General features: G+C 43.7%; 1 protein-coding gene across 1 annotated transcript in view; it reads left to right on the forward strand.

Moving 5' to 3' along the window:
- The window catches only part of atp9a (ATPase phospholipid transporting 9A), a gene marked incomplete at its 3' end in the record, with an annotated part of 158,607 nt that overhangs the window by 51,594 nt on the left and 94,919 nt on the right, over nucleotides 1–12,094 (forward strand). The window contains exons 13-15 of the mRNA XM_084313334.1: nucleotides 521–682; nucleotides 9,093–9,185; nucleotides 10,919–11,002. Of these exons, the coding sequence (XP_084169460.1) occupies nucleotides 521–682; nucleotides 9,093–9,185; nucleotides 10,919–11,002 (339 nt within the window). The remainder of the gene's footprint in view (nucleotides 1–520; nucleotides 683–9,092; nucleotides 9,186–10,918; nucleotides 11,003–12,094) is intronic.

Raw genomic sequence — 12,094 nt, forward strand, 5'->3', positions numbered from 1 at the left:
CACAACCCCCCCCCTTAACAATACATTAATGGATGTCATCTGTTCTACCTTCCAAAAGGACCGGGAGGGGGAACGACGGGGAAGAAAGAAAACACTGTTTTTTCTCCACAGAGAACTTCCAAGCGGTTATCTCTCCAGTTCCTCGGTCGATACTCCTGAGTGCTGAGATGCTTTAGCCATTGATTAAGACGAGACGTGTCCTGCGCTGCTGGTCTGACGAGACGCCCGCGCGGCCCAACGGGTCCCTCGGCGTTGTTGTGTCTGTCTGGGTCTAATTCATGGACTCACTGCCCGGTGGGCCGCGTTGATGACATCATGGCTTAACGTCAGAATCTCCTAATCTAAGCACCCCGCGATGATCTATATATATTCTAAAAGCATATCTCGTTTTATGTGCCAAAATGGAAACGCTTACTCATCCCCATGCCCACTATCGATTTGAAGTGTCGGATAAAAAAAAAACACAGATATTAAGATATTAGAGTGACAAAACCCCTTATCTCCCGGCTGTGATTGATAGGTGTCGTTGGTGCAGTGGACAGAGAGCGTGGGGCTGACGCTGGTGGGAAGGGACCAGTCGTCCATGCAGCTGAGGACCCCCAGTGGGCAGATCCTGAACTTCACCATCCTGCAGATATTCCCCTTCACCTACGAGAGCAAGAGGATGGGCATCATAGTGAGAGTGAGTGCCGGGTTGATGCCGATTATTGGTTATTGATTCATAGTTTTACTCTACCCATATGAGAAAAGTAGCATGGTATACTTTTTTTTTTAAAGCCACGATAAGCCAAGCGGTCCACAATCACATTAAAGGTGCTCTTATGTGGCATTTCCTCTGTTCAAATAAGTGGTCTACGTGTTCAAATAAGTGGTCTACGTGTTCAAATAAGTGGTCTACATGTTAAAATAAGTGGTCTACGTGTTAAAATAAGTGATCTACATGTTAAAATAAGTGATCTACATGTTAAAATAAGTCATCTACATGTTAAAATAAGTGATCTACATGTTAAAATAAGTGATCTACATGTTAAAATAAGTCATCTACATGTTAAAATAAGTGATCTACATGTTAAAATAAGTGGTCTATGTGTTAGAATAATAGCTCTACATTCCAACAACCATCACTGATACAGAGTGTCTGGTCAGTAACATGGGTCTCCCAGTCCCTCCACTCTGAAGTAAACAGTCATCAGTGATATAGTGTCTGGTCAGTAACATGGGTCTCCCAGTCCCTCCACTCTGCAGTAAACAGCCATCACTGATATAGTGTCTGGTCAGTAACATGGGTCTCCCAGTCCCTCCACTCTGCAGTAAACAGTCATCACTGATATAGTGTCTGGTCAGTAACATGGGTCTCTCAAGTCCCTCCGCTCTGCAGTAAACAGTCATCACTGATATAGTGTCTGGTCAGTAACATGGGTCTCTCAGTCTCTCCACTCTGCAGTAAACAGTCATCACTGATATAGAGTGTCTGGTCAGTAACATGGGTCTCCCAAGTCCCTCCGCTCTGCAGTAAACAGTCATCACTGATACAGAGTGTCTGGTCAGTAACATGGGTCTCCCAGTCCCTCCACTCTGCAGTAAACAGCCATCACTGATATAGAGTGTCTGGTCAGTAACATGGGTCTCCTAGTCCCTCCACTCTGCAGTAAACAGTCATCACTGATATAGTGTCTGGTCAGTAACATGGGTCTCCCAGTCCCTCCACTCTGCAGTAAACAGTCATCACTGATACAGAGTGTCTGGTCAGTAACATGGGTCTCCCAGTCCCTCCACTCTGCAGTAAACAGTCATCACTGATACAGAGTGTCTGGTCAGTAACATGGGTCTCCCAGTCCCTCCACTCTGCAGTAAACAGTCATCACTGATATAGAGTGTCTGGTCAGTAACATGGGTCTCCCAGTCCCTCCTGCTCTGCAGTAAACAGTCATCACTGATATAGAGTGTCTGGTCAGTAACATGGGTCTCCCAGTCCCTCCACTCTGCAGTAAACAATCATCACTGATATAGAGTGTCTGGTCAGTAACATGGGTCTCCCAGTCCCTCCACTCTGCAGTAAACAGGAAATACATTTTCTGGTATCCTGTTCCCACTTTATCCAATCAGGAGAGAGAACTCCACACTGCAAAAATTTGTAAATTCGAAGGTGACATAATCGACCAGTGCAGTAAGCAAATTTGGCTTGGCAAGTTTTCTTGAAATAAGAAATAATGAAAAATATCTAGGGTTATCTCTCCTCATTTGTATACAGTGGAAACAGGATACCAGAACATTTATTTCGCATGTACTGCAGAGCGGAGGGACTGGGAGACCCATGTCACTGACACTTGACACATGTGTTTTATTAGACACTCTATATCCATGATGGCTGTTGGAATGTAGAGCTATTTAACACTTATTTTAACAGCAATATAACAATACAGTTCAGCATACCAATGACTACTGGAGTTTCAATTTTTGTTTTATTTGTCACATATAAGGTACATGTACATTACAGTGAAATGCTTGGTTCTGTATGAGCCCCCTGAGATTGTGCTTCATACAGTAAAAAAAAAATTATAAAAAAGAATAAAGACCAAACACTATACAAAATATACAATATACAAACTAGAATAGAATAGAAATATTTGTATTATCCTGAGGGAAATTTGACACTGAAACGCTCACATTAAACATTTAGACAGAACAAGTCACGAATAAGAATAACAAAACAAATTGCCTAAGAATAAGTATAGAAGAATAAAAGAAAATAGAATAAAATATACAGTAAATAAATACAGTAAGAAATATACTGAAGTCAACAGTAGGTGTAATATTGCACAGTGCTAAAGTACAACCTAAAGTACAAGTGCAAACAATGAAGTACAAAATGCAACAAGGAGGTATGAGGATGCCGTAAGTAAGTCTTCTAAAGTCCTTCCCTCAGGCTCCTCAAACGTCATCCTGATGGCAGCTACTCAAACTCCCTCCGCAGGGGGCGATGATCAGAGTGTCCTTCCTGAGCAGCTGTGGATGTCAGAGCGTGACTGTGACTCTCTGACAAGGCTGTTAAGTTTGTTGTTGTTGGACAGGTTGAGGTTGTCACACAAAAGATACGAGATAACATGTTCCTTTATTGATCCCCTTGGGTGTAATTCAGGCATCATAGCAGCACGGGGGAGGGGGGGGGATACAGGTATGGGCAGGGTAATAGTAGAAAGACATAAATATTATAGGCCATAAAATTTGAGAAAAATAAACAATATAATTAACTCTGAATATAGAAATATGAGAAGAATAAACGGTGTAGTAGACAAAGGTGCAGATGAGGGCCTGGGGTTGTCCCGACGGACTCGATACAACTTTGGATTAAAAAAAGGTGTCATCATGTTTGCACATTAAAAGAGTTTTAACCTTCTATGACAAGTCAAAGTGAGACTGGGTGACGACTACAGTCATATCCTTGGTTTTAGACACATCTCGGTGAAGGAATGACTGATCTCACCGCGACACTGAGTCATCAACTATGGCTCCATCTTGTCCCCGAACAAGGCTAACAATCACAGAGTCGGCGAGCAAGAATCACTCCCCATGACGCTAGTCACCAAAGAAGCTACATAAACACCGCAATATTACCATCTGTATTGTGGTTTAAATTGGATTATAGCATGGTATTATTTAAGTTAAAAAGTAGTCTTTTATTATTATGCACTTTGCTACTAAGTAATCTACTGTGCCTATATTACTACCTACTATGCTAATATCTACTCCCTATAACACCAGAGCTGCTCACCATATCTCTATTAACACCAGAGCTGCTCACCATATCTCTCTATAACACCAGAGCTGCTCACCATATCTCTCTATAACACCAGAGCTGCTCACCATATCTCTATAACACCAGAGCTGCTCACCATATCTCTATAACACCAGAGCTGCTCATCATATCTCTCTATAACACCAGAGCTGCTCACCATATCTCTATAACACCAGAGCTGCTCACCATATCTCTATAACACCAGCGCTGCTCACCGTATCTCTATAACACCAGAGCTGCTCACCGTATCTCTAGAACACCAGAGCTGCTCACCATATCTCTATAACACCAGAGCTGCTCACCATATCTCTATAACACCAGAGCTGCTCACCATATCTCTATAACACCAGAGCTGCTCACCGTATCTATATAACACCAGAGCTGCTCACCATATCTCTATAACACCAGAGCTGCTCACCATATCTCTATAACACCAGAGCTGCTCACCATATCTCTATAACACCAGAGCTGCTCACCATATCTCTATAACACCAGAGCTGCTCACCATATCTCTATAACACCAGAGCTGCTCACCATATCTCTCTAACACCAGAGCTGCTCACCGTATCTCTATAACACCAGAGCTGCTCACCATATCTCTATAACACCAGAGCTGCTCACCATATCTATATAACACCAGAGCTGCTCACCATATCTCTATAACACCAGAGCTGCTCACCATATCTCTATAACACCAGAGCTGCTCACCGTATCTCGCTAGATGTTCCCCCGTGTTGACACTTCCATTGGTCAACCCTCCTTCCCAGCGGTTGGAACGAGATTCAAAAGACGTTGAAAATGGACAAACTGATCCCCCCCCCCCCCTCACTACTTTTTTTTTTTTTTTTTTTTACTTTGGCCATTCCGCTGGCTCTTTTTTGCGTTTATCGCATTTACTCTGGTCAAGAATGACCGACAGAAACAGGCTGAAGGGGTACAGATGGGGGGGAAGACACTCTGGGAAAGGCACGGCTGCAGTCCGGGATTCGAACTCGCTAAACCCCAGATCCGTGACGAGCACGGTTGTCCCCGGCGCCGAAATAGCGCTCGAGGTACGCGGTGAGCTACTGGAGCCCCCCCCCTCACTACTTTTAAGGACTCTATCGCAGAGTTGTTTACACACCTGCAGCTGTACTCGGTCTGTTCTGCTTTATGTCTTACATACCGTGTACTTTTATTTGGTTGTTTGTTTGATCTATTTCCCTTACCTATGTGATGTATGTATCGTCTGTCTCTTTTCTATTTAATTTTATTCTTTTGTCCCCTTTCCCTCTTACCCTTCGAGAGACCCTTTTGTCCTCTCGCCAGGAAGGACAAATACGAATTTGTTCTTAATTGACCTGCCTGGTTAAATTCAGGTTAAATAAGAATAAAATGAATAAAGATATATATCTATACTACTATGCAGCACTCAAGACTGTAGCACTCGAGTTCAACACTGTTCGACGAACAATCTCACTGACCCTTAGCTGCCAGAGTTGTACCCTTCCTGCTGACAGAACCTGTAAGTGGCTTTGGATAAAAGCGTTCAGCTGCTAAATGACTAAATGTAAATGTCAAATGTACAGACGTGTGCATTTACTGTAACCACGGCAACACCACGGTAAATGATCCATGCGGTAACCACCACGGTGAAACTGAAGTCACCGTCAAACTATACCGGGATACTTTCTCTTGTACGGCGTGTAAAGACGGAATACAATGAGAGAGTGCGAGGGCGGTTAGGTGGCGTAGCGGAGATTGCGTTCGTCACCAACCCCGGAGGTTGTCACCAGCTTGGCTGGCCGTTCACACTAATACAATTGGCTGTATTAGAGGGTGGGAGAAGCTGGCGGGGTGGGTCCGGGTCGTTGTAAACAGCGACTCCTACAGTTCGGTCGGGGCGCCTGCTAAGCGCGGATAGGACCTGAGTGGGATAGTGTGATCCTTCCACACGCTACGCCCTCTCAGGGAGGATCCGCGCTGCCAGGTGAAAAGAAGCGGTTGATTGGCTGGACGTGTGTCGGAGGAAGCACGTGGTAGCCTCCACTCTCCCAGATGATCTGACTGTGGGGGGTAAGTGCGCAGCGACCAGGAAGGGATTGGGAATTGGCATACGACTAACATTGGGATGGGAGAAAATCGGAAGAAAATGGAGGGGGAAAAGATAAAAAAAAAAAAAAAAAAACAATGAGAGAGTGCGCGGCAGCGCGACCACGGGCGACGTGGATGGAAGGAAGTGATCAGAGGCGGCGTAGGACAGCGTGGGGTGTGAGATGAGTCACAGGGCCTCCCAATCTGAGCAGGAAGCCCTGCTCGCCGCAGCCGAGCAAACCATGAATATCAAGTGGACTGTTATGAAGCTCTGCAGCCTGGTGGCGCCCCCCTGTGGCGCACCTGCACCACGTTACTCAGCTGCAGACCTACTACGCGGTCGACCCGGGTTCGTCTCCCGATCCCGGGACGGATTTGCCGCATGTCGTCGTCCCCCCCCCCCCCCCCCATATCTTCTCCCGTTCTTCCTCTCCTCTGCTCTCTGTTGGTCATGTCTGACCAGAATAAAGCTGTAAAAATGCTGCTAAAATAAATCTATATTATGAAGCTCTGCAGTCCGACACACACGTTGAATAGGTTTCTTTTAGAAACGGTTCATGTCCGCTTCAGGCTGCTGCTCCTCTGTTTGACTTGTTCATTGTTCCAAGTTAAATGGGCACTCGTCAACCAATCATTGGCTGAGTGAGCGCTCGTCAACCAATCATTGGCTGAGTGAGCGCTCGTCAACCAATCATTGACTGAGTGAGCGCTCGTCAACCAATCATTGACTGAGTGAGCGCTCGTCAACCGACCATTGACTGAATGGACGTTAGTCAACCGATCATTGACTGAATGGACGTTAGTCAACCGATCATTGACTGAATGGACGTTAGTCAACCCCCCAGGCCCCCCCCCCTCCAATCCAATACCTGGGCCACCCTACCCACAATCCATTTCTCTCCACTATAAAGACCTACGTCTTACTGGATTCTCGAGCTCTCTGAGGATATGTGCGACCAGTATCCCCGCTGTACCTCTTGATTTTCTTGCACCTGTGTTTAACCGAGTCTATACTTGACTAAGTACATTCATTGATCCAGTTATAATCCTCAACAGATGTTATAGAATCAAGAATCTAGAGGTTTATTTGTCACTATACATACCAGGGCATACAGTGAAATGCGGGTGGTTGTCATGCCTGCATCGATTGTGCAAGAATACAATAATAAAATAGACATAGAAAAAAAAACAGGTAAGACATAAGATGTGCATGATAAAAATAGACACGCTAAATTCCTGAGAAGAGCCAAACCAATGGCGACTGACTGACCTCGGTCGCGCCGTCATCGTTATAGAATAGAATACAAATACTTTAATCATCGCGAGGGAAATTTGACACTACAAATCGCTCACATTAAACATTTAGACATTTAGACGGAACAAAGTCACGAATAAGAATAACAAAACGAATGGCCTAAGAATAGAATAAAATATACAGTAAAAGAATATATACAGTAAAAATATACAGAAGTCTACAGTAAATGTAATATTGAACAGTGTTGTTTTAAAAGTAAGAGTCCAGGAAGATGGTAACTGTCACCCTGTGCTCAGTGATGCAGTGAGGCACAGTGATGCTTTATAAAGTCTGACGGCTTATTATGGTCTTAGTTCAGATTATTCTTTAAACTACACGTTTTTGTTTTTGCAGAGAGTTCCTGCTGAATGAGTCATTGCTTGTAAATTAATGACTGGAACATAATAATCACCATTATACTCGTTACTGGCTGCTGGCCAGTATGACTTACTACCATAGTGTCTCTATATCACTGTACATATTAACACTACAACTCTGTACATACATCTGATTAGCACTATCACTCAGTAGTACTCATTTATTTATACCCAGTTTAATCACCTGTACATTGTAGATTACTACTGCACTTTACTGTTACATTTGCACTCGTGCTTGTGATGCCAAACTTATTCTTGTTGCGCTGTACGATGACGACAATACATCTGAATCTAATCTAATAGTTATGTGTTATATACCGGTATATACACATCAGTTATATGAGAAAGACCTCACCTTGTGATGAACCGTGGCTAACTCTGATGATGACTAACATTATTGTTGTTGGCCGGGCAGACCCTGCTAAGGCTCAGGAAGCCTGAGAAAACCTGGCTTCCTCCAGATAATATTTTCAAATCCCTCGCGGATACCGAAATAAGTCTCTAGGCAACGGAGAACCATGTAATACTTAGTGTTTGAGCACCTTGGCGGAGGTGTGTGTGTGTGTGTGTGTGTGTGTGTGTGTGTGTGTGTGTGTGTGTGTGTGTGTGTGTGTGTGTGTGTGTGTGTGTGTGTGTGTGTGTGTGTGTGTGTGTGTGTGTGTGTGTGTGTGTGTGTGTGTGTGTGTGTGTGTGTGTGTGTGTGTGTGTGTGTGTGTGTGTGTGTGTGTGTGTGTGTGTGTGGACTGGAAAGCTCTCCTTGGCCGAGGCGTAGACCACCGGGGGCCGACGGCTCGCTCAGATTGATGATGATGATGTGATAACTTTGTGTACGACGTCTCTCCTAGAGCCATATGAAATCCGTTTTATTTTTTTCCAAATCCCATTATATTTTTTTCCAAATTCCGTTTTTTCCGTTTTAATATTTCAGAATTCTGTATTTTGCTTTGTACGCTCATTTTACCATCGGAAATAGTGTCTAATAAGTGGGAATGAATAAATGTCCACAATTTAATAAGATATAACAGTCCATTTAATGGGGCTGTCTTAAATACTTCGAAGCTTCGTTCGATGGGCATGGGATTCGAATATGAAAATAAAATCCAATTATAAAAAAATAAAAATAATTATATATATTTTTGCAAAATCAACTCTGCCTCTCTTTGTTAACTACAACAAGCAATGCGGTCTGTTATTTAAGATGAGGTCGGACTCGGCACTGACAGATTTGTGTTCATTGTGCTGCTTTTATAAAGCCTCAAATGACGGCTTACAATATTTCATGAAAGCAAAGTGTTTTGTTTGTCTAAGATTTAAAAAGATTTACACTTTACAGCACTGACAAAGTTGAACAAAGTGCTGTACAAGTCCCACAACATAAAAAAGGTAAAAAAAAAGATTTTATTTCTTTTCTTTTCTTTTTTTTTAATAGTCAATTCCATTTTTATTGCTCAATTCCGCGATTCCGTCCGCGATTCCGTGATCGCGGATTCCATATGGCTCTAGTCTCTCCCCATAGATCAGTCTCCTGACATAGAATGAATTTATGTTCCAGGACGAATCTACAGGAGAGATCACCTTCTACATGAAGGGAGCTGATGTGGTCATGGCCGGGATAGTCCAGTACAACGACTGGCTGGAGGAGGAGGTAGAGGTCCCTTCTGTCTGTCTGTCTGTCTGTCTGTCTGTCTGTCTGTCTGTCTGTCTGTCTGTCTGTCTGTCTGTCTGTCTGTCTGTCTGTCTGTCTGTCTGTCTGTCTGTCTGTCTGTCTGTCTGTCTGTCTGTCTGTCTGTCTGTCTGTCTGTCTGTCTGTCTGTCTGTCTGTCTGTCTGTCTGTCTGTCTGTCTGTCTGTCTGTCTGTCTGTCTGTCTGTCTGTCTGTCTGTCTGTCTGTCTGTCTGTCTGTCTGTCTGTCTGTCTGTCTGTCTGTCTGTCTGTCTGTCTGTCTGTCTGTCTGTCTGTCTGTCTGTCTGTCTGTCTGTCTGTCTGTCTGTCTGTCTGTCTGTCTGTCTGTCTGTCTGTCTGTCTGTCTGTCTGTCTGTCTGTCTGTCTGTCTGTCTGTCTGTCTGTCTGTCTGTCTGTCTGTCTGTCTGTCTGTCTGTCTGTCTGTCTGTCTGTCTGTCTGTCTGTCTGTCTGTCTGTCTGTCTGTCTGTCTGTCTGTCTGTCTGTCTGTCTGTCTGTCTGTCTGTCTGTCTGTCTGTCTGTCTGTCTGTCTGTCTGTCTGTCTGTCTGTCTGTCTGTCTGTCTGTCTGTCTGTCTGTCTGTCTGTCTGTCTGTCTGTCTGTCTGTCTGTCTGTCTGTCTGTCTGTCTGTCTGTCTGTCTGTCTGTCTGTCTGTCTGTCTGTCTGTCTGTCTGTCTGTCTGTCTGTCTGTCTGTCTGTCTGTCTGTCTGTCTGTCTGTCTGTCTGTCTGTCTGTCTGTCTGTCTGTCTGTCTGTCTGTCTGTCTGTCTGTCTGTCTGTCTGTCTGTCTGTCTGTCTGTCTGTCTGTCTGTCTGTCTGTCTGTCTGTCTGTCTGTCTGTCTGTCTGTCTGTCTGTCTGTCTGTCTGTCTGTCTGTCTGTCTGTCTGTCTGTCTGTCTGTCTGTCTGTCTGTCTGTCTGTCTGTCTGTCTGTCTGTCTGTCTGTCTGTCTGTCTGTCTGTCTGTCTGTCTGTCTGTCTGTCTGTCTGTCTGTCTGTCTGTCTGTCTGTCTGTCTGTCTGTCTGTCTGTCTGTCTGTCTGTCTGTCTGTCTGTCTGTAATAATAATAATAATAATAATAATAATAATAATAATAATAATAATAATACTGGCTTGAATTTATATAGCGCCGTTCACATACCCAAGGCGCTATCTATCTATCTATCTATCTATCTATCTATCTATCTATCTATCTATCTATCTATCTATCTATCTATCTATCTATCTATCTATCTGCTTAACTACCTAACTACCTACTAGGGCTGTACCGAATGTCGTTTTTTAACATTCGAAGCTTCGATTGAAGTATTCGAACAAAGCTTCGAATGTCTATAAAAAAGAAACAAAATCCTCAATTTTAATAAAGTGATTAATCTGATTAAATTAGTCTTTTTCTTTTATTAAATCAACTTTCTTTAATGAATATAACTCATCAGTTTCATCAACAATCCAATAATGGCACGGTTGGTATGAAAGTGATGGTGACGTCTTATGTATAATATTATAATATTAGTGTAGCCAAACCCCCATTGGTTTAAACGGATAGAAGAAGAAAAAAAATGTTAATTCAAATGTTGATTTAGAATTCGAATGTCACCATTATGATCGAAGCTTCGAAGCATTCGGTACAGCCCTACTACCTACCTAGATATATATATCTCTGTATATCTCTGTATGTGACCTGTGTGTTTGCTGTGCCTCAGTGTGGGAACATGGCCCGAGAAGGCCTGCGTGTGCTGGTGGTCTCCAAGAAGTCTCTCTCGGAGGAGCAGTACCAGGACTTTGAGGTGAGTGGAGCTGTTCCGGACTTCACCCGCCGTCAAGCTGCACATAATTTGTAGCTTGTTTTCTTTTCTTATTTTATTTTAACAAATATCTGTTTTCAAAACACCTATAACACAAATAATATAGCTATAAGGATCAGAGGTCAACCAATGAATGGCTGATAACCGGCTCCGATATCCATCAGTATTGGTGTTTTGGCTGTTTTGCTGGTATAATTTTTTTTTTAAAGGTCCTTTTTAACCCTTTCATTGCCACACGACAGAAGGTTAACCCTTTACTATCACACAACCGACGGCGATGCTCCATCATTAGCATCATTAGCTCCGCATCGCCGTCGGTTGTGTGATGGTAAAGGGCTAACCTTCTGTATTGTCACAGTGAAAGTGTTAACCGGCTGTCGTGTGTCAGTGAAAGGGTTAATATGATACTTGGAGCACAGTAACTTTCCATCACTAGAGCAGCATGTTTCTCTATCTCTCTTTTTCTCTTTCTCTCTCTCACTCACTCACTCACTCACTTTCTCTCTCTCACACACGCACGCACTCACTCACTCACTCACTCACTCACTTTCTCTCACTCACTCACTCACTCACTCACTTTCTCTCTCTCACTCACTCACTCACTCACTCACTCACTTTCTCTCTCTCACTCACTCACTCACTCACTTTCTCTCTCTCACTCACTCACTCACTCACTTTCTCTCTCTCACTCACTCACTCACTCACTCACTTTCTCTCTCTCACTCACTCACTCACTTTCTCTCTCTCTCTCACTCACTCACGCACTCACTCACTCTCTCACACACACACACACACACACACACATTCTCTCACTCACTCACTCTCACACACACACACACGCACACACACACACACACACACACACACATACACTGAGTCGCGGCTGCTCTTTCCACTCTCTGTCAGCTCTCTGCTGCTGGAGCCAGCGACATGTTGGTTGACCAACCGTAACCTTAAAGGCAAATTCCACTGCGAAGCAAAATTAAACTAATTCGCCAGATTGAAGCAGAACTGATTCTCTCTCTCTCTCTCTCTCGCTCTCTCTCTGTGTGTCTCTAGCCTGGCCTCAGATCT

The sequence above is a fragment of the Notolepis coatsorum genome, assembly GCF_963971535.1.
Source record: "Notolepis coatsorum genome assembly, chromosome: 4".
NCBI lineage: Eukaryota > Metazoa > Chordata > Actinopteri > Aulopiformes > Paralepididae > Notolepis > Notolepis coatsorum.